General features: G+C 38.4%; 1 protein-coding gene across 1 annotated transcript; it reads right to left on the reverse strand.

The window, feature by feature from the left end:
* Nucleotides 1–1,195: 1,195 nt before the first annotated feature.
* On the reverse strand, nucleotides 1,196–23,600 carry necab1 (N-terminal EF-hand calcium binding protein 1). The gene is given in 14 exon segments (XM_020588222.1): nucleotides 1,196–1,767; nucleotides 1,864–1,955; nucleotides 3,088–3,165; nucleotides 4,396–4,508; nucleotides 7,400–7,447; nucleotides 7,829–7,905; nucleotides 8,508–8,629; nucleotides 11,908–11,982; nucleotides 11,984–12,018; nucleotides 17,646–17,743; nucleotides 18,033–18,058; nucleotides 19,365–19,473; nucleotides 21,143–21,167; nucleotides 23,436–23,600. Coding segments are annotated over 14 exon segments (1,017 nt in total). The 5' UTR covers nucleotides 23,526–23,600; the 3' UTR covers nucleotides 1,196–1,738.
* Nucleotides 23,601–23,810: the final 210 nt, after the last annotated feature.

Consider the following 23,810-nt stretch of genomic DNA (forward strand, 5'->3'; position numbering starts at 1 on the left):
AGTGCATTTAAAGGTACTTTCAGGAACTCAAACATGAGAAGATCACTGCATTCAGGACACAAGGGTAAGGTGCCAGAAGGCCAAAGCATCAAATATGGAACAATATGGTTGTGCACAATTCAAGTATCTAATGATAAAACCAGGCTTATATGGACAGTATAGTAAATGTATTACTGTAAGGTTATATTCTACTCCACTATATTTTAGGGAGAAATACTGTATTTTTTATTCCTGTACATTTATTTTACAGTTGCTTTTCAAATGGCCATGAAAAACACGATGACCTTAAAAAGTTGATGCTATAAATTAAACTTCCACAGTACAGTCACAGTATACATTGTATTGTATTCCGACTGGACCAGCTAAAATGCTGCTTAGTGCTTACATAATAATCCAATAATGGAAAAAGTCTAATGCTTTGAAGGGAATTGTTTTGTTTTAATATGCATGTGTACTTTTTCAATTTTAGAACAATTCAAAAATTGAAATATGCAAGGAGTGTGTGATGATTACAACCCCCACCATACTGTCCTCATTTAAAAGGGTAGTTATTCCATGACTTATCCAGGAAAAGGACCATGATGAAGTTAAAACTCTGGTGGTGGTGAACGTGTGTTCTAGCTGACCTCAAATATGAGCTTTGGAATTTTGTCAAACTTCTTTTGCCCTCAAGGTCTTGTGTCCTCAACTTGATTTATAAATAAATTATTTGATAAGGCTTTAATTGTTGGATTAACATGCTTATACTGAGGTATTTATTTGGTTCCTGTTGGTCCTTTATCTTAAATAATTGTTGGTGTCCAATGGGAAAACCAGAATAAATCTTAGCAGTCGCTGCAGTTTTGCTCTGTGTCCACTAGGTGGTGGCATATGCAAACATTTCAAAAATTTGTTTCTGGAAATCAGTGTCACAGTTTTACACCATCAGTAGATGAACACACACACAAAGCCAGGCCATCTAAAAATGGCCTGAACCCTTAGTACTGAAGGGACTCGTTGGGCTCAGATTGGGTAACCACACTCTACCTTCAATGTCAAGTGCACTGACAAGATTTTGGAATCAAGTCATTGTTTGACTTTGTGGGCCTCCTTGGAAAATTTCCTGTGTCTAACTAATCTGAGATATGTTATTTTTGAAATAACCTGTGACTTGTAACTTCCACTTGAGGAGTGACAAAGAGATCCATCCAGCATACACAACAATATATCACCTTTATTAGTGACCAACAAATTTTTATCTCAATTTGGCACATTAAATAGAGAAACAAGAGAATGGTGGTTTAATGAGCTCCCCAGAGCTGCTACAGTTGATACAGTTATATTCCCCCCGGCTATCTCTCTCTCTCACACACACACACACACACGCACACACACTTCAGTTCTTATAATCTACCCTCGGCTGCAGATGATGTCAAACACAGTGATGATGTCAGATCACCAGACTGGTCTCTGTCTCATGAGGTCATTGCTTTTAGGATGCCAGAGTGTTGTCTAGAAGAGTGAACAAATACACACGAGCTATTTCAGCTACCACCTACTGTAACTATGAAGAAACTAGAAAGTCAAAAAATCAATACTAATCACCGGCACTTCACGAGCTGTGTTGAGTTAGTGTGTGTGTGTGTGTGTGTGTGTGTGCGTGTGTGGATTTGCTGCTGTGGACTTCCAGATGTGTTGACAGTTGACTGTTTGGATTTTGCACCCTTCAGTGACCATCAACAAGGGTGCTCATACGCTTTCAGTTGTTGTTGAGGACCCACCACGAGGCTGTGGAAGAGACACAGAAGATAACAAAGATTCACTCACCCTCAAAAATGACCCCATTTAGTTCAACGTCGAGCATGCTCTCCTCTCTGTGCTCACCAGGGACCAGCATGGTTGTTATGGTCTCAGGAGTTTCCAGAAAGTCCACGTTACCCCTCTGGAAGGTTTTACTGTAGTTTGTCTGCAGATGACTGAGCAGAAGAAATTATTTACAGGTCATGGATGGGGTGCATACAGTTGGCCTTCATCACACATTTTCTATTTAGAGTCAACAAATTACAACCCCTGAATCAGTAAAAATGTCCCCAGTGGCTACCAGCCCTGTGATAGACTGGTGAACTGTCCAGGGTGCACCCCACTTCTCGCCCAGTGTCAGCTGATAGGCTCCAGCCCCCCCCATGACCCTATTTAGTTATAAGCGGTATAGATAATGGATAGATAAATGAACAGCTACTACAAGGTTTAAAAAAACCTAATATTATTGGGGCCGGTACTCCTGTAATTTAGGGACTGATAATGCTGTTTGGAGCTCTGTTATGTGTCTAATGTTGCTTTCAAATGATACTGAACCAATTTCTAGACTTGGTATATCGTTGGCAGATGCACCGGCAACTTGCATTGTAAACAATTCATTCATATAGAGTCATAGAGAAACTGTCACATTCACAGTTAAATCTAATATGACCTATCCGATCAACTATGTTGAATGTGTTTTAATCCCCTGGTGAAAGTAGTCCCCAACACGTGCAATATTTACTCTTGCTTGGGTAACTTTTGCTCAACAATGCTCAGGAGCTTTAGCTTTTTTAAATGTTATGTATGTGTTTCAAAATTTAGATTTGTATAAAAACAAATGGGCTTGGGGTTGAGAGTCTCTGACGTATGGAGAGACTGACTAACACATCATTGGGTTTTATAGTTTCAATAATAAAAAATATAATTTCGGTGTTTACATTATTTTGTCTTCCCCCTCTGAGCATAATAATTTGTCTGAGTGGCAGGCAGATTTATAATCATTTGTACTGAGGAAGCCCAATGAAATATTGATATTTTAGTCACATTACCAATAAATACCAGTAAATGTATATACCTGAATCACTGTAACATTTACCTTTGTTTTGAATGCCTACTATCATAAATAACAACCATGGATAAAGAACATAGTGTGTTGTTGTTCTCATTAGTTGCATTACAGCTTGTCACTAAACACGGTGTGACATAAATCTTCTCTCAGTGAGTTCAAGCCGAGCAAAGAAAATAATTTGAGATTTATTTGAACATGGTGCATTAGCCATGATTCATATGTTACAGCTGAAGACTTACTTCTTCCACACGCTGTTGTGCTCCCAGAATTCATAGAGAATGAAGCGTGATTCATTTGCCAGCCGCTGAACTGCGATGCTGCCGAGTGCAAAACAAGAGAGAGCACAAGTCACGCAATCACTAATTAGCATGCTACATCATGTCCCCCAACACAGCCTCTGTGTCTGAATTGTCTTCCACACTCTCACTGGATGCAGGCAACGTGGCTCTGTCATATGATCCTTTCTGTGCCTTCATCCTCAAGCGAGTTAACATGAGAAATGACAACGCATGTAAATGCAACACTTTCCTTTAGGCTGTTGGGCTTTGTCAGTGGGTGGTTTTTCAGTTTGTGATGCTAAAGCTGAAGTCTGCCTCAGACCAACACGGGAGACAAATCTAAGAAGAAATTTACAAAATGTTTGAAGAAAAAGAAAATGCAGATGTCCTTTGTGACCCAAAATCTCATGGTATAATGTAACACTAACACCAGGGCAAATTCTTTTAATCATTACGCTGCAGCCCAGTTCTTATTTTTGATGTTTCATAATTAATTCTGTTCTCATGAAGATTTCTAAATGAGACCATGATACTATATAAATGAGCCATTTAGGGACACTACACTCTAATGTAATTCACAAAACTGCTCTTCACAGAGGGTATGATTTAATTTGTCACAAATTGAAGTTATAGACAAAAATGTCTATGTCTCTAAAGTCAGTAATATCTATGATTCCTTAAAGGTTAAAGACATCTTTATGTTTGCAAAAATAAAATAAAATAATGCCATAGATTCCAAAATGATATGTACAATTGATCAATACCATTTGAATGTTAGTAAGTCCACTTAATTAGATCTTCAGTGTTTAGATTATGCTTGGATGCTGGGTACTCACAGATTAAAGAAAGCAGATGTACATTTCAGAGTCTTTAAACAAGGAACAAAATAGGAGAATCATCCCTTAAATCAAATCTTGTGTTTGTCAAATCAAGCCCATTTCTTGCATGTCTCACAATTCACAAGTTTGCCTCAGAGGGCACCACAATTTGTACATCATGTGACACCTTTTGATAAGAGTTTTAACAGGGAAAAGAATGAATAAAACTCAGAAAACACAACAGAGGAGAGACCCCTCTTCTAAGATTGACAGATGTGCAATGTATAGTGCAGTAATGTGAATTTTTGCTATTTGGGGGTTGCTAAATGAACCTTTTGTTCTGACACCCTTCTTTTAAAAAGCCATTTCTAGAGTGTAAAAAAATAGAAAGCATGTAAATATCAAACAGTAAATCCATAATACAATGTGAACAAAGAGAATATAGACTCACTGTAGACATCCAGTCTGGGCGCAAGCACACTCCATGTACTGTCTGAGAGCCAAACGAAACTCCTCCAGTTCTTCCTCCAGCACTGAGAGCTGCCGCTGCACTATCAGGATGTGCTGTGAACACACACAAACAAATACACATGCAATGTTAGAAGCTCAGAATTTGCTTCTGTTGTGTAGAGAGTGTGAAGGAGCTCAGGGGCATTTAGAAATCTTCTGGCAGGTTTTCACATTGGTTCAGGGGGTTAACAGAAAACTGGTGACTAATGTAGGACTGTCAGGTGAACACTGGGAGTGTTTATTAAATTTTGTATGCACCTTATAATTCAATGTCCTGGCAACAAATTCTTTACAACAAGCCAACCCCGCTGTATGTACTCCTGATACTTTGGTACCAGAAGGAGATAAAACATCTGTGTCTTGTTGTACAAAGGTGTAAACAGCAGGGAACAATAAGCAGGAAGACCTGACCTATGCATAACAACAGAACGCCTCCTAATCATTTCCTGAGGCTGATGAGGGATTGTTGATAGAGGCAGGGAGACTGATGGGAACAGGAAGTCAGATATCTGCCTATTGGCTAAGGTACACAGCGTGTGTTAATGATGTGTGAGTGTGTGTGTGGCTGATAAAACACCTCAGTACTCTTGCTCATTGGCTAATTTGGGAGAAACACACACACATACACACACTAGGGAATACCTGCACTCAGGTATGTTAACACAGTCACACTATCATACATCAGTCTCATGTTGTGGGTCTTATCTGGTTTTCCCCTGGCTGCACATTGATTTCCAGTGACGCACAGTGTTAAACCAATTAAATATGATTAATTCTGCATCAAGCTGGTGATGAGACATGACAATGAGATGTAATATTCATGCATGGATTCATGCATGGGCAGCACGGTGGTGTGGTGGTTACGCTGTTGCCTCACAGCGAGAAGGTTCCGGGTTTGCGACCTTTCTGTGCAGAGTTTGCATGTTCTCCCTGTGCTTGCATGGGTTCTCTCTGGGTGCTCTGGCTTCCTCCCACAGTCCAAAGACATGTGGCTTAGGTTGATTGGTGACTCTAAATTGCCCGTAGGAGTGAGTGTGGTTGTTTGTTTGCACATCAGCCTTGTGATAGACTCCTGTCCAGGGTGTACCCCGCCTCTCGCCGATGCTGGCTGGGATTGGCTCCAGCCCCTGTTCGGGACTAAGCGGTATAGATAATGCATTTATGCATATGAAATAATAAAACCACTAATCAATTGGTCAATTGACAAAAAATTACCAGCAACAATTCTGGTGATCAATTAATTGTATAATTCAATCACTTTCTGGTTCCAGTTTTTCCAGTGTGAGGATTTTCTGCTTTTCTTGGTTTTAAGTATTTCTGGTAACTGCACAAAATGACAACATTTGAAGTTGTTATCTTGAGCTCTGTGTGTTTGTGTTTGTGACACAAATATTTCTGATCAAATAGGATAAACCTGTAGAATTCAGACTGTGGGTGAACTATTAGATCTCATTTTAGAGCCATGCTCTGTTTACAGTCTTCTGCTGAGTGATGTATACTACTCAACTGGGGATAGCATTAGCTGTTACAGTCATATTTACTGTGATTTATGAGCCTTTGATTTACACTGAAGTCATCCACATCCATATGTGAAATTATCACATGAAATATCTCAAAACCACATGCCCATATGTGAAATTTTCAGGTGAGAAAGATACACACACAGTGCTAGAGCTGTGGAAAAATCTATTATAGAAAGAAAGTGTTAGGAAAATAATGATTATAGGCCAGTAGCTCTAACTTCCAGTGCAATAAAATCTTTGGAGAAGATAATGACAAAGGAAATATACAAGAGCCATCCTTTGATACCAATTTTCTTATTAAAAAAGTCACACTACAAATGATGCAATTTCCACAATACTGCATCTTGTTTAGAAGCACTTGTTTTTTATTGACTTTGGTTCTGGTTTTAACCCCATTCACCCACAAATTCTGCTTTAAAAACAGTTGAAGGTGGATTCATATATTAAGTGCTGCTGTTAGTTTTTATCAAAGAGGACACACCAAGTAAAATTTAATTCAGTGTTTTCTGACATAACTGTATAGGATGTACCAGTTCACCCTTTTTGTTCACTCTGTATACAAATGATTGTGTCAGTTCCCAACCTAACAATGTGCTGTGAAACTCTTCAATAATATTCTCTGTCTAATCACAAGTAGTTCCAGTATTAGCAGCTGCAAAGCTGAAGTGCACAGATTTGTGGAGCGGTGTAATGAGCAAGGAAGGAGAAATCCTCCAGTGGGTATTTGTCTGTGTAATAGTCAGTGAGTCAGAGACAGTTTCTCACCCATGAAGTGAGTGATGTGGTAGTAACAGTCTCCCTTTGCTTTGTGGACACTGAGGTTAAACAGGGAATGATGACACACATACACACACACACACACACACACACACACACACACTAGGGAACACATGCACCTACACACACAGATAAAACCACACTCACACTGTACTCATACTTAAGTATAGAGGATATTTCATTTATCAGTTGGTTGAAACGTAGGGAGAAAAAAAATCCTGTTAGTAACAACAAAGTAATTGATTTTTCAAGCTGTTTCATAAAGACTTTCTTAAGGGGGATGTAAGAATATATCAAACCATTCAGACTATGTACAACATTGAATCTCTCCCCTCCTCTTTCTCTCTGTCCCTCTCCTTCACATACCCCCATACTTGCGTCTGCTCTCTTATTGACTTTGAGCTTCATCTTAAATGCAGAATATTGAACCTTAAACAGAACAATTAAAGCTAAAGACAGAGCTGAAGAGGAGAAGAGAAAATGCTTTGGACAAGTTTCAGCCCCGCTGCTGCTATGGCAACCTCTGACTGCTTATTATCAGTGTGGCCTTCCTTTCAGTAACGCTTCACCATGCACGCATCGCATAATGCAAAGTGGTCACCACAGCAAAACAGTAGAAAAGTAGAGGAAAGTCAGGAAACAAACCGATTTGCTCTCCAGGACCTCCTCTTCAACAGGCTCCAGACGAATCTCCTAGAGAACAAGGGGAAATACAGTGATAGGATGCACTAGTAGAGTTTGCTAATTCAATAGTACATACATCTGCACAATCTCTGTAACCCTGCTGTAAGAACACATATTATAACTTTATAAAGTTGATTTGGAGAAAGTGTTAGCATGTGCTGCCTATTTATACATCCGACAGCTACAGAGTGACATTATCCTTCATTCGGGGACATGTTTCTGTTCACCCAGTGACTGTCAGTCCAGTAATTATTCTACTTTGGTTCTCACCAACTCTTGCAATGACCAGATGGCTGGGATTGTGAAAGGAAACTGAAATAAGCTGGAGAGAAAAGAGGAAGAAGGTAGAAGAAGAGCAGAGCATGGAAAGGGTGAAATGAAGGAAGTTACTTTTTGTTCTAGGCGGTCAATAAGCTTCTGTAATCTGTTGACCTGGATCATCCACTGGTTGTCTTCATCATAAACACCTAGAAGAAAGAGACACACACAAAGAGGTGGACAGATCTCAGATGGAAAGATTAAACAGGTGAAGGAATGAATGGCGCTACCTACATCAACTGTAATTTAAACACATTTCTCTCCATTGATTAAACTGACTACTCTAAAACTGTGCTGTTGTCAACAGAGCTATTTCAAGGTTTCCTTTCATCTTGTGCAACATGCAGCCACACCAATCAATAGAAAGGCTTTAAGGCTGCAATTGTAGTTTATAAAGGCTCTGCAGTTATTTCAAGGAGCTGCTAGCAGCCATAATGGACGTCCAATGGAGAAATGTCTGTGTGCAAACAATAGTACAATCATACAACAACCAGGCTGGGCTGGGAAAATAGAAAAAAACTGGTGTAATGTGGATAAAAGATTTGTCTCTCTCACACTTACACAACCTGCCCTCCCCTCCTGCGCTCTGCTCTGACACCCTGATTCTGGTCGAGCATGTTCCTTGCTTTTGGTAGCAGCTAGGCAACAAAATTCAAGACTGACGTGCTGTCAAACACAACAGGATGCACAAAACAAAATAACTGAGCTGCTCAGTGATGTTAAGTTATTCAAGCCCAACATATAACCACACCTGAATTGACGAGACTGAGGAGGGTGTTGTTGGGAGAGAGGCTGCTGTTCCTCTGAAGCCTCCGATTGGAGCGACGGCCCGACCACTGGATGGGCAAAACCTCTGGTTTCAAGGGACCTTGTCTGGAGTCAAAGCAGCACAATAGCTTTCAGCATTTTAATGTACTTCCTTTAAACATTGTGAGTATTAACACCCTCTAACTCACATTAAATGACTTTTTGTTTTGTATTTTATGTGGTCTGCTGCACACACTAAAATAACATATACTTAGGTCCAACAATAAAAAAAAAGCTTGGATTAGGTCTCAACAATCCAGCAACTCTTAACAATAAATAAAAGGAGAACCTGAGTAGGAAGTGCCATTTGTGTGTTCTCATTTGCACTAAAAAGTGATAAAGAAGAGGGACCACTTGGCAGTGTTTCCTGGTTCCCAATCACATTTCTACTTTTCACAATTTAAGATGGTGCCCAAGTGCCTGAAGCACACAGTCTCACAAAGATGTCTCAGCTACAGGAAGAACACATTTTGCATGCCTAAATTTGTTCCAGCTTTTCATATATTGGTTTGTTGTGCTGTTCTGAGAGTGATGCTAATGCCAGTGACAAGGAGCAGGCAGCCGCTGGGTGATATCACCTAAGATTGATCTTACAGCTGTCAAGTTGTGACATTTCGTATTCTTAGAGAGCTTGTGGTGTCTGTAGGGAAGCGTGGGTCCATGTAGGTGAATGAACAGGCACATATTTACTTGTGTTCTTGCTGACAGTTAAATGTCATGTTTTTATGACATATATGAAGATACAGTGGAAAGGAGGTTAACTTAACTTAGCCTATAAATTAGAAACAGGGCATAATAGTGAGCCTACCACCTTCCAAAGGTAGCAAAATCTGCCTAACAGCACCTCAGAGTCTTATTAACTAATAGCTTGTTTGTTTATCCCATATAAGAACCAGACTATTTCATGACAGAGCCGGGCTTCCAGGCACTAAGTGCTAGTGCACAGACAGGAGAATCTTACTGATCTCCTCATTTAACTCTCAGAAAGAAAGCTAACAAGTGTTTTGTTTGCCAATCTCTTTGAGTTGTTAGCTCTAACTACAGAGTACAGCTCTTGCAAAGTGAGGAAACTACAAACTAAATGTAAAGATCTGTGACTGTATTTTTTTTTAAATATTGAAACCCCAATAAATGATCTTCTTTTGGTATGAGGACTGTGGCTGCCACATACAGTATGACACCATTTATAAGAGATTAAATGCTCCTTTCTTCAAGTTAAGAGAAATGCAGTAGGCCTATAATTAATCCACTAGCTGCATATATCCTTGATGTATGGAGAAGGAGGAAGCAATGGTGGGTCCTGCGAGTCTGCCAGTGAGTCATAGTTTCAGATATAGCAGCTTTATTGACTAAAACCAACTGAGATCAGTAACAGAACAAAGATCAGCATCCTTCCCACGTTCACCCGCAGCCCTTATGTCAACTGAGAGGGAAGAAGAAGAGGTTAAGAGCTAAGGAGCAAACTGTTTTGCCAGAATTAGCTCATGATGCACATTCTTTTTGTCCACCCATTCTGTTTCTAACAGTTTTAAAGCCATCCCAGTATCTGAAGAAGTCTGAGCCATTATCATTGAGCAACAACCCAAAAATCCTTACAGAACTGATAAATAGTTAAAGAAGATGATGATGTTTATGATGCATCAAAAAGCTTTTATTGGTTGAGGGTATTTACTGGGTAAATTACAGCAAATTAAAGAAAAGAAAGCAATGCTACTTTTGAGATGACCTACACACTTAATAAATACATAAACCAAGCTCAGCTCTGAGTCATATCAAGCATCCAGGAGTATAGGGTCCTGTTTGTCCACAGCATCGCCACACGTAGAGCATATACCTGACCACAGACTATTTAAAGCCACCAGGAAAACAACATTCTTCTGAGTGATTGCACTCAGGAGCACAGGGGACTTGCGTGACAAGTCAGAGAGGGGTGTCAGAGGAGAAGAAGCTGCTCTGGGAGCGAGGCACAGTCATACTTTGAAATAATATGTCAGGGAAATACAGAAAAAGAGACATTTAGATGAGGTGAGGAGAAGATAGAAAAAACAAAAAGAAATCCAAACCCATCATTTTCTGCTTCTGAGAGTAAATTGCAAACACTGTCAGCGTGAGACAAGGGAGTACAAAAACCCAACAGGGGTCCTTTCAAACTGAACTCATGTAAAAAATGTCAGCTCAAAACAACTGTTGTGAAATGCTGTAGCAGAATAATATTTGAAAAATAATGAAATACTTAGCGATTTTGCATTTCAAGCACCGTTCCACTACTGGACAAGAGCTTTGTTTTAATATGTACAAAATTTTAACAAATCAAGATAATAAAGGCTCAAATTTTGTTTCAGTTAAATGTAGAGTTGCCAGATGTTCACAGCAAAATCCCTGCTTAGCTGTCACAGCTGCAGCTCAAGGTTGAACTCGGGTGATGTGGTGCAAAGACTGTGTGTCATCATTTGTGCTTTAAATATACGGTGAACACAGCCATACAGAAGACATACCCACACACAGAGCTGCCTCAGGTGTAATCATCAGTCATCCACCCTTCTCACACTCACAGAGCCACTGAATGAGTGTTCATTACCACCCAGTTCATTTATGAACATGCTAATAATTTCATTACAACTCTATTAATATCAGACTATATTAACCTATTATACAAAAAATTACCATATATATAAATGTTAATTAAACTGAAGACAGAGCAAAATCTAATTAACAGACCAACATAACTCAGTGAAATAGATTTGCCTCCATGTAGTTAATTTTTTTTCAGTGTGTTAATTCTGTTTTAACAAACAACCAGGAGCACAAACACTTTGGGGTTGACAGTAAACAGTTTTCAACTGACAATACAACAGCTTCCAGAGCTTGTGTTAAACCTACATCAACTGAGTTGGAGTGGAAACAAGATACAAACACACCATGTAACATGTTTTGACCTTACAGATGATATACTGCAGACAGTTGTTCAGGCAAAACTACCTGCCTTGATAATGGTGACATATATTATACATATTTAATTTTTCTGCACAGAAAATATTAAAATCATCTAGATGTGTTCTGCTTCCACCCATGCTTCATTTCTGTCAAGTCTTAACAACCCCTTTTTAATTTGCTTCCCTACTTTGGTCTTAACAAATACACAGTAGGAACCTGTGTTGTTGCAAGGCAGTTTGGATAAAGGCATCTTTTAAGTGTAAAATGTGCAACATAAATTAGTGTGTCAGGTTTGAACTATATGTGAGAACTCTAATTATGTGTGCCACCGAACAACACACTGCCTATTTTTTGAAGATGATGTGTGATTGTATGTATGTGCAAGAAGGACCATGGAGATTTGCTCTTACTTTTCCTGGCGAGTCTGCTCCGCTGTGGTTTCCATGGCACACTCAAGTGAGCTTTGTAGTGAATGCAGCTGATTTCACAAACTGCTCCAAGTGGGTGGACTCCTGATAATCCTGTCAGTCAAGGGGAGGAGGAATTAGAGTAGGAAGAACTTTATATGGACATGGACATAGACAGATGTGACAACCAACAGTCACTCAATGTCCAGACCTCCCCCGATAATTAAAAGATGTCTCTGAGTGCATACAGTTATAAAGGATTACATAAGATGGCTGCAAGAGAGCAGAGGAAGAGGAGGAAGAACAAGATGTCAAATCTTTGGTCTTCACAGTCTAAGTCGCATAACTTCTAAAATCCACCCTCTAAAATGTATTTCATCTTTCACGCTGATCTGATGTCTGACAACTGACTTTAAGACACTACAAGTTCAATACATAGATGGTACATTTTGTGCATGCACTTTAAATGACTGCAAGAAAAACTGGGAGTGAGTGTGAGTTTCTGGGCAATTCATCTACTTTACTCTGGCCAACCTTACAACTTATTGATTCTTACAAGTTATTAGTACATTGGAGATCTTTGCATCAAATTTTCCATTACTGACATACTTTCAAACAAAAACTGTGATTTGAAACTTGCTGACAATGAAGTGTGACAGTATTCAAATTGAAAGGAATCTGAGCACTGTTATTTAAGGACAAACATAATATCAGAATATGAAACTGCAATTAAATCAGTTTCAAGGGAACTAGTTGTTTTAGAGCAAATTGTAAACACACCACCCATTATCACCTTATGCAAAGTATTGTATTTTGCAAGTCAAGGGTGCATTTATTTTTTTCTGGGATGGAGAAAAAAATTTAACTAAATAACATTTTCAAGAGATGTCATTTACTATGCTCAGACCAGAGCAGAGCAGGGTGGCTGAGTGTTGTTCTGGACCTAATCAAAGGGAACTGAGAGTTTGTACACTGCACCTGTTCCCACAGTTTTAGCATTGTGACTGTTTGTACATTCGACTCATAATAAGAGGTTTAAAGAGAAACACTAATGCGAGTTAGATTAGAGCAGAGCTAATGCATGAATACGAATGTGTTTGTGTGATTTAAAGCAAAGAGGGGGAGATAAAAGGAAGACATTTCAATTTTAGCTTATATTTTAGACGTACAGTGATTTTAAAAGCTGCACATGTTTATTGGACTGTGGAGGCACATACACATCCTAATTACAGTATGTTGCCACAAGAACACAACAGTCCAGATCTCCCTTCTTACAAGTTATATTTTAAAAACCCAGAGTCGTTATCGGTCATAGACCAGTTGGACATCAGTCCCCTGACATTCTGATTGTCAGCAAACACACACGCCTGCACATAGATGCACAGTGAGAGTGAGTCATGACAAAACCGGTAAAGGTCAGTCTCCTGTCTACCTCCTATGATCTGTACCTGTGTGTGTATATGTGTGTGTGTGTCCACCTCACCATCTACAGCCATTTTAAATAGCTTAAGGTCTGTCTGATTCTTTCATTTTTGATTTCCCTTGATCTTTTGTTTTTGCTCATACAAAAGGTCAAATGAGTGCTTTGTTAGAGGAGGTGCTTTGTAGTTTTCTACAATTTTCTAGTTCAGCTTCTGACCCACACTTTGCTGCCAAACTCATGCTATTTAAACCTTTTAGTCAGGACTATGTAAACTACTTCCCTCTGCTTCCACTCAATCATGCCTCACCCTACCTTTGCCAAATGGTTTTACCTCATAAAAGCAAAGATCAACAAATTAAACATCAACAGTGAACTTACTTTTGCCAAGTCAGTTTAAGCACAATGCTACTGTCTGCTAACAAGCTCGCCCTATAAGGTCATAGAGGTGTTATGCTGACGTTGCTCACAACTTAATTCTGAGTAGCCAAGAAAATCAGACATTGTAGGTGTAAGGCATGTTCAGTAATGTGCAATGTTAAATCAACTATATAACCAGGAGGTCACATGTAATTCACATATAGCATAAGTTGCACATATAAATGTAGGAATGACTTTAATGTATTAATGCAAACACGGATTAATATGTGTATTTCAGAATAACTGGTATTCAAACACTTTAGAGTGAGTGATCATGTTAGCCTAACTAATTGTATTCGTTCACTGTAATATTTAGCAGAGGTACAAGGATTTATAATGAGCTATACTGAATATTTTTATGAAACATAATTTCAAAAGGTCCTGTTTATATCATTATTAAACAGCATTTTGTTTAGATCACTGTCAACTGTATGTTAACGTTTTAACGTTAACTAGGTCAAATGTGGTCAAATGCAAGCTACCATTATATTTGTCTGTTACTTCAGTGAGCTACACCTGACAGTTACTGGGTGCAAATATTTTGTCACAGCTAAACTGCATGTAAGAACTAGTTTGAATTTTGCGACTTGTTTAAAATAATGATGTGTAAATCTCCACTTGATAAATGCATTAGAATGTCTTACCAACTTACCAACAGCTGGTGCAGATTGCATCTATATGCTATATTTTACCAGTCAACCACTGTGCCTGTTGTTGTCCATTTATTTATTTACTTATTTAATGAATTAAAACCTTGGGTATTTTCAAAAATACTACAGCAGCTGTGAAATGTGACGACACAACAGTTTCCTCTTGCTGCATGTGAAAAACACCTGAGATTTGCTAAGAAAGCTGAAGGTAGTTGTATACATGAAATCCGTTAATAATTTTTGCATGAATAGCTGCACAACATGAAACCCAGAGTGTCTGGACACGGAGATGTGCTGGGCTCTGATTCTGATGTACAATCTTGTTCCAGCACCCACGCACCTGTGCATGGATGTTTGATTTGTGTGCACGCATCCAAATAATCTTCAAATGCAAAAAAATAGAAGCACCTCACACACACACATACATACAACCCCCCTCCAACACTGCCACAGCTGGAGACCACCCACTCATATTCAGATACTGTTCAAGAGAGTCAACTGAGCTTTAGTCTGTGACTAATGCAGCATCTGTTCTCCTCCTCTTTACTTTGATTTCAAATGGAGAAGTACAGCATGTTGTACCTTTATTCTCTCTGTTATTTCTGCTATGAGTCATTTTAGCATCACAGATATCATTTATGGCAGCATACACCATGGAGGAGAAAAATATCAATTAGGCTTCAATGAGTAAACAGTTGCCTATTAAAAGAGACAGCGGGTGAAACCCTGTCTTGCTTTCACAGTTACAGTTTAGTCATTTGATTTGAAGGTTATTACCTTGGTTAGTAATTCTCCTGTTCCATTCTGTTTGTGCAGATTAATTTGTTTTAATTTGAGCTTAAATATCCATTTTGTTCTGTATGTCTGTGAGGGAACAGTGAAGAGTGGGTTTGCCAGATTGAATGGGGTGTCATTTGGAGTCTTGTTTCTCACAAGTGCTCCATGAGAGCTGCCTTGAGGCTTTTAAAAGTGAACATTAAGGTGAATAATATTTTCTCAAATGACAAAGCCTTAAAATACATGACCATACTCTCTTCTTTCTCTCCTGCATGCTATCTCACTTCCTGCTCACAACTATTCTCTTGGAGAACAGAAAATGATTTGAGGTGCAATTTGATTTTTTCACTTCATAATGGCGCGGCACATGTTGAGATTTATGAAAGACTGCTACAGGATTTTAAAAGTATGGTTCTCCTTTGCTGAAATGAAGGCTGAATTTCAGGCACAAGTAATTTACTGCTGTGCTCCTGCAGGTCCATTCTTTTTGAAATCTCTTTCAAGACAAATACCTTTTGCTTGGAGTGAAAAAGATATGTAAAAGAAGGTTACCTCTGCTATCTCATTGATTTATATTGTTTCATGTCTTATAAAATTAAACTTAGTGAAACTATTATTTGACACCATTTTTTAAAAATCTTCCCTCACTGCTGTTTTTTTTCTGTTCATTAACAGTCCAATCATTTACTAAACTGAAACCTTTATCTGCCACACTTTGTAGGTGTGGCTATCGGATGTCATCATGCCTTACCGCTTTCTGTTCTTATTAAAACTATCACTTACAAATGAATGGTTTGACTCCCACTCTTTTTCTGAGGGAGTCGCGATAAGACATGTCTGCTTAGCTGCAGATTTGATGGGCAATTTGAGCTTCACAGTGTGTCATATGTGCCAGATGAGATACTACTGAGAGTGCAAAAGTGGTAGAAATCAAATAGAAGCCTCCCCTGCACATCTAATAAGCCATTTCTCATCCTCCCATCCTTTTCCTATTTTTCTTTAGCAGTTGTCTGTTCAGTCCTAATTTTTCCTTCTGTCATCTTTAATCAGTTACTTCATCTCTGTCTGTTTACCTTTCACTCCCTCATCACCCTCATCTTTCTTCTCTCTGCTAATGCAAAAATCCTAAAGTCAAGAGGATATAAAGTTTTTCCCAAAACCATGATCAAAAGCAGTGATTGTTTCCTAACAAAGCTACAACCCATTTCATTTCTCATCTATGTTGGCTACAAGTGCAAAAAGAATCATGACATGTTTTGTTCTGGAGGTTAATTAGCAGCATGAATGGACCCCGGCTTGTCCTGTTTGGCTCTGTAATGGAAATCCGACTAATGGGAGATCTGAGGAAGCCAGCTGGGCAACACAGGAGCATGCTGGGTGAGAGCAAGAAGCTCAGACCACACAGTGAGGAAATCAAACATCTCCTATTGTCATCATCATGTGCATGGCATGAGACGTCAGTGTGATGCATTCTGTACAGTGTGGAGGTGTGTGTGTATGGGGGATGTAAACAAACATACACTGTTTGAATATGAACAGATTGTGAGCTCTGAACAGCTACACAAGGCATCTTATTTAGCAGATTTTTTTAGCAACTGATTTCCTGCCACCCCTTTATATGATCACACCTCTTCTTCAGCATCATTACTCAGTCATGTTGAAACACACACAGCACACACACACCACTAACTCACTCTTCACAGCCGTCGCCACCATTCACACCATCACTGGACTAAAAAATCCAAAATGCTTTTCTCTTTTATATTTAAAAAAAAATCAAGTCAAATTTTTATTGCATAATACTTTGGTTCATTAGCAAATAGATAAAAAATTAGTATTCACACTGATCTCAACTGTAGTTTGTGTTTACAGATAATTAGCAAATGTTAGCAAGCTGACTTACCAAACTAAGATGTTTTAGCATTTACTTCAAAGCACCACTGTGGCAAATTATATCCTTGTAGAGCGGCTAGGTTGGCTGTAGGCTCTTGTTACCTCAAGAGTCAATATTGGAATCTGGTACCTTGTGTGACTTTATTGTAGAGGAAAACTGATTTGAAGTTAGGGGCTATCTCAAAAGTGCAGGCAAAGTGGCTAAGAGAACTTTTAGGCTGTTGCTTCAAACTTTATTTTCATCTTATCCCATTACAGACAAAACCTTCAGATTTAAAAGAAAAATCATACTGTCTGGCTACATTCAATTTTGACTTGGATTAATTTTTTATTTACTCAGTCTACACTTTTTTTGAAGGTTAGGCTCAATTACAAGTCATAATTAAATTCAACTACTATGTTACATTGTATGAGTAACTGGAGTAATGGGGCCCTTTTGATAACTCCCAGTGTATGACCAGATGGTATCCGAACACAGACATGAATTCATATTTTGGTACAAAAGTCCTATACAGATGTTAGCTCTGTGATGACATCTAGTGCATGTATCTTTCCAGTGGCACACATTTTTATCGGCTTACCTTCTTTGTTTTGTCCATCGCTTTCAGTATGGATATGTTCAGGTCTTCTAAGGCAGCAAGAACATTCTCATATTCTCCAAAGTGCTGGGAGAAATACTCTTCACAGCAGAAAGACAAAGAAAGAATTTGTGAGTTAAACAGCTAGGACAAAGCTGTTGGTGTTTGGTTGAAGCAGCACTGGTGTGACACTTGAGTCACACTGCCTGTAGGGGTTTGGTCATACAGCATGAGGCTATGCCTAACGTGGTTCTCTCCTTATGTGAAGGAAAATGTCAAATAGCATTTGAATCTACGGCACAGATCTAAAGCGAACTAAATCTGGTATAACATTACGGATTTGTAATAATAAAATTTCAAAGCTGCTTTTTTTAAATGAAGACAACTTACCACAGAGTTCATCAGTGTCCACGTTACTGAAAGACAAAAAAATGAGAAATACATTTAAATTAAAAAATACCTCAAAACCCCAGCCGACCAAGGTTGAAGGAAGTGACAGAATAAAATTTGATCTCTGCACAAATGTTTCCAAGAGATACTATGATTTGATGAAAGCATGTGTGATGACAAATGGGAATAAGGAAAATGTCATGAATAACTGAATAATTTAGTTGATTCTTCCCCCAGAGGTGTGTGCTAGAGAGAGTGCTGGCCAGATGGTGAACTCTTCCACAGAGAATCTTGTGATGAATGTCCATGTGTTTTAAGGCTGTCGGGGTGTGTATATGAGTGACTGAAAAGAGAGACTGACACAGAAAAAGAAACAAAAAAAAAGAGTGAAAGAAAAAGGTGAAGAAAAGTTCTAATTAGTTCTAGTCAACAACGCTGTAGCTGCTGTTCACAAGAGGTAAAGTGCTGTAGTTAAACAATTGGTCCAAACAGGAGAACACACTTAGAGCCACAGAGGACAGATAGGACCAAAAGAGGAACACAGAAGTTAGACACTAAACTAAGTAACAGATTAAAAAGCTTTTACTTGTGTTGCTTGAAAGTTGGCTGTTTTGACAGTTTAAGGCGTTAAGTGATTACTCACAAGTGAAGAATGGAATACAGCTAAATGTATTGTGTTTAACTGCAGCTCCAAATCCTTCAAACACAAATTAAGTTGTCTCCATTTTTAGATTACATGCCATATGTGTACATTTTTAAAATGTATGTATTGCGTAAACATTCAGTGCTCAACATGAAAATGACCTGGCTGATGCTGGGCAGACTCATTCTGGTGACTCATTCTTTAATCGATACTGGATTCAACTTGAGACTTCCAAATTACTTCCATACAACTTTGCCATTGGCCTCCTTCAGGGTTCATTTCACAGAAAGAGACACGTGGTCATTTTAATCTAACATGGAATCCGCTGAGGTGATTTAGCACAGTGACAGAGGCTGTGATGTTGATGATAATGCAGTATGTGTGTGTTTGTCTAAATAGGATCTGTGACCAGATTGCATTAATCATTAATGTCATGAGGATTTTTTTATTTGCTAATTTGTTGTTAAAACATTTTTGACCAACATATCTGCTTAGTGTTATGATGGCAAAATGTATTTATAAGGCCAAAGATATCTTTCTTTTTCAGTTTCTGGACTCACTACAAACACCTTATTGTACACCACATAAAAGCACATAAAGTAATAAACTAGACAAGCAGAAAAGGCAGACAATTAAAACATGATAATAGATTTGAAAACAAGTTAATTACTGTAGAAGAACTGACTTACTCTGTGTTATGAGTATCAATTGTGTGGAAGAGCTCCTTCAGTTCCTCAGCTGTCAGGACTCCATCAGAGAAGTAAGCTTTGAATTCATCAAAGGACAGCTTTCCATCATCTGGGCATGGAGCACAAATGGAGTATTTCAACATAGTGTTAGGACAGCTCGGTCAGGGCTGCAGCATCCTGTGAGGTGAAGTGACCAGCTCCTAACACATCTCTTACATACATCACAGACTTGTTATGGTTAAATGAAAAATTTGGTTTGTGCCTGCAGGTATGTTGGATATAAAAATGTCATGAAATGTATCATGAAAGTGAAAAGATTGGAAGCTGGTCAGCAGCATGAATTTTTTCCTTATATAATATCATATTATTCAGTAGTGAATTTCAGTCCACCTCTTAAGCAGATTAAATGAATGAATGTGACTTGAGAAGAGGTGACGCATGTTATAAACTGCAACAGTGAAATAAAACAAATAAAACTGAAATAACGACCACAGTGGAACATTTCCACCTAGTTTTTATTTTTACAGTAAACAACTCTGTGACTATTAAGGACATCACCATTTATTCCATAACACTAAGGCATGGCTGTCTCAAATTGTCATTTTTATTATTATGAATAGAAGAGAAGCAGAATGAAATATTCATGAGGTGAAAATAAACAACATTTCAAAATGAGAAACCTCAAAGTGGAAAAGCTTTAGCAAAATGAAGATATCCAACCACAGGTGACATGTTTTTCCTCACAACTCATGGCTTTCTCTCTGTGTGACATGAGGTGGCTGAGATGTTTTATAGCTCAACTGCTCTAAAGGTATTGCTCAGTACGACTGTCATGTTGTTATAGATTCTTGAATGATTTGCAAAAGCACACATGCTCATAAACTGAGCACACAATGACTCACTGTCACCGAGCTCAGACATAAACTTGCACCAGACTTGACATATACAGTAAGTGCTGCTGTTTCCACAGCACTAACAAACATGAGGGTTGGCTTCTTGACTTGCTGCATGACAAGATGTCAAATCATTAACAGAGTGGGATGGAAATGTCCTGCATAATGATGTGGTTCACACCATGTGAATAACAAAAATGTTAGAACAGAAACATGAGTGGTCTTTTTGATACGTTGCAAATATAGCATATTTTAAAATGCTATTGCTGCCATTCAATTTCACTTCAGTTTTTTGACTGGACACAAATGCTAGAAAAGCAGAACAGTCTGTCAGGCTGTGTTGACTGAATGGATCAGACTCAGTAGAATCAAATGCAAGGCCTGTGTGACATAAAAGCTAGAGATTCGCTTTGTTATTTCACATCTTGCTTTTGAATTCCCAGCTCTTGTACTTTCATAAGGATCGACAGAAAATTTGGATTCAGACTCCTGCTGTCTCTGTATCAACAAAATATTCCACCTATTTTTGTTATGTTTACATTGCACATACTGCACAAGATGGTGGAGGTGGAGTTGAAACAACAGTGAAAGTGTGCACTGTCATGATATAGGCGTCTAACTCATACAATGATTCAGATTGTATGAGTAGATAGATTGTTGACATTTTTCTTCATTAATGCTCTGAAGCTGCACCTCAGTGGGCATGGTCAGTTTCCTGTTTCTATGGAAACTAAAAGAGTATCAGCAGAAAGTCATGATCAGAATGTCACTGACAAAGTATGTCTGTTTTCACACATGAGAAAAGATGGGCTTAGGTGATGCCCAAGACATATGAGCATGTGTTCATGCGTGAGTCTGAAAAAAACTGAGTGATGTGATATTTACCATTTTTATCGGCTCGCCGTAAAATCTGTGATGAGGAAAGGAAAAAGAGGGATATTAAAAATGGTTTTCATGCCATCAAAGTTAAAATAAATGTGTGTGTATGTGTGTGTGTGTGTGTGTGTGGCAGGGGACATCGATCACTCTCTCAAAAGCAGTGTGTCATTAAATTATTGATAGTGCCTTCCCAGAGTCCACAGGAGATGAAAGGCAGAGCGGCAATAATCACATCAGCTTTAAAAGGCTTGAACCAGTAACCTCAAGATAGATGTGGCCAGTCTCTGTTCTTGTCATGTCTTTTTGTATGTTCAGTCTAAAGTGTAAATGGAAACCTAATCCTTCCATTTGTGGATTTTTGCCTCTAGTAGTAGGTCTGTGTTACATATGGGTAAAAACACAACTTAAAAATTGAAGCCACTGTCCTCTCCATGAACTAGAAGAAGGCTGTGTTCTGACTTAGATAATCAATCAATTAGGTTAAACTGAATTTAATAAAAAGTTCTTTATCTCTACATGGCCAGTGTTCACTGCAGCTACATACTGAATAAATAATCAACAAAAGGAAATCTTGCAAAGTTAAAACCATTTATTCTCACTTCTTCATGTCTTCATCACTTATCGAAGTGCAATAATGAATCCATTAGCTGCTAGGCAGAAAATTAGACCACAAATATTTTGATAATTAATCAGTTAACCATCTAGCCATTTTTTAAGAAAAAACACCAAATATCTGATGGTTCCAGCTTCTCAGTTTTGAGAATTTGTTGCATTTCCTTGCATATACTAACTGTAATATCTCTGGTTTTTGCATTGTTGGTTGGACATAAGACAACGTGTGACACTGTCTGAAGCTTGAGGATAATACAATAATATGTTAGGCATTTTTCATAGTATTCTGAATTTTATAGATTAAGTAATGAACTGCATAATCAAGAGAATAATCAGTAGATGAATCAATAGCCTAATGAAAATAATTGATAGTTGCAGCCATGCTTTTGCTCTTGAGCTCTCCCGGGCTGATTGCATTGGATCATTCAGATAACAGCTCAGTATGATAACGCCATCACTGAATTTCATCAAAATGAATATTTTACATGCAATGTGAGAAATGATTTAATTAAACCAAGAATATGAATGGAAGTTTTCCCTCTATGACATCTAGTAATAAGGTGAAAGCTCCAGCACCACAAAAATGATGGGGGAAAAAAAAAAACAGAGGTCAACACCTGTGCTTTTCTTTATCACACAGCACATCTAAACTGCTCCAAGATTTGTGTTTTAATGACACACAACAGACTGAGGCTGGAGCTCACATAGGAGATGCCAGCCTCAAAATAGCATTGCCCAATGTGTCTTCTTGTCAGAGGCAAGAGTCTGTCGACCAGCTCTAGAGAGTTTCATTCCCTGTCAGTTGGTGCCAAAAGGGAGACCTGTTCAACATCAATGAGACATTTGATGTGCTGGATATGGTTCCCATGTGTGCACCATCTCCTGTCTTTTTTAAATACTGAAGGCTGCTGACAGGTTTATGGTTAAGACATCACAAGTGAAACAAAAAGAGGAGGAATGAGGGTTACAAAATTAGGTGGATACCAAGGCAGAAAGCAACACACTGAGGGGAAGGACAGCTCCTCGGGGGAAAAAAAACTTGAGGAAGATGAGATATATGTGTTGATTTGTATATGTCATGTAAAATTAATCATCAGGTATCTGAAATTTAAAAGTTTTGGGAACCACTATGTGGTTGGTATTTCAGACACAGAGACCCTCTGATAAACTAGAGATACGAAAAGTTGCAAATACAACTTTTTTGTTTTTTACATACAATAATTGAGCTAAATTTGACTCATTACACACACAATTAATACCCTGATTTCTTATCAGTTCGTACAGACTTTTACCACTTCATTAACTTGATATGTGGCTTTGAACATTGACATATAAATGGATGGTGAGCCTTAAAGGCCAGCCTTGTCAAATTTTTAATTCCACATAACAAGGAACTCCGTGTCCTGCATTCATTATAGGGATTCAAACTATCTAAACCTTCAGCAAATAACTATTAAAATCACTGCAGTGTAATATTTTTTCAGGTAACGCATAACAGTGATACATTTTTTTTCTCTTTTTTGCTGTAATTTATCTTACCTATGTAATGAAATAAATATAGTCATACTACTCATACATGCTGCTTAGGTTTCTGCAATGAATCAAAAGTCAAAAGGCTAAGGCATTATTAGTGAAGAGAAAATGCACTTTGTAGGCTACTCAAAGTATGAATAAAAAAAATACTTACATCAATGAAGATTGACATGCCTTTTTTTAGCTCCATTTGTGGGCTGGGCTCCTCAGACCCAGAGTGAACCTCCTCTGAACAATCCATCATGCAAACTGGTCTTCAGTTGTGAACTGCAGAGGAATGTATCCGCTTCAGCCTAATCCGTTCACTGTCACTGGTCAGAAAGAGCGATTCAGCACCACTGTCAAGTCTGCCAGAATTAAACACAACATTTCCAAAGTAGACTTTCACAATTTAACCCATAACTTTGTCACTTTATTAGATAATAGAAATATTTATCCTGTCAACTCTTATAGGTGAATTAAAACTCATATATGATCTTCTTATTCTGTGGCTAATCTTAAGGCTATTCTTTGCATCAGCCCTAGACCC

This window comes from Monopterus albus, unplaced genomic scaffold, assembly GCF_001952655.1.
Source record: "Monopterus albus unplaced genomic scaffold, M_albus_1.0 scaffold514.1, whole genome shotgun sequence".
In the NCBI taxonomy this organism is placed as follows: domain Eukaryota; kingdom Metazoa; phylum Chordata; class Actinopteri; order Synbranchiformes; family Synbranchidae; genus Monopterus; species Monopterus albus.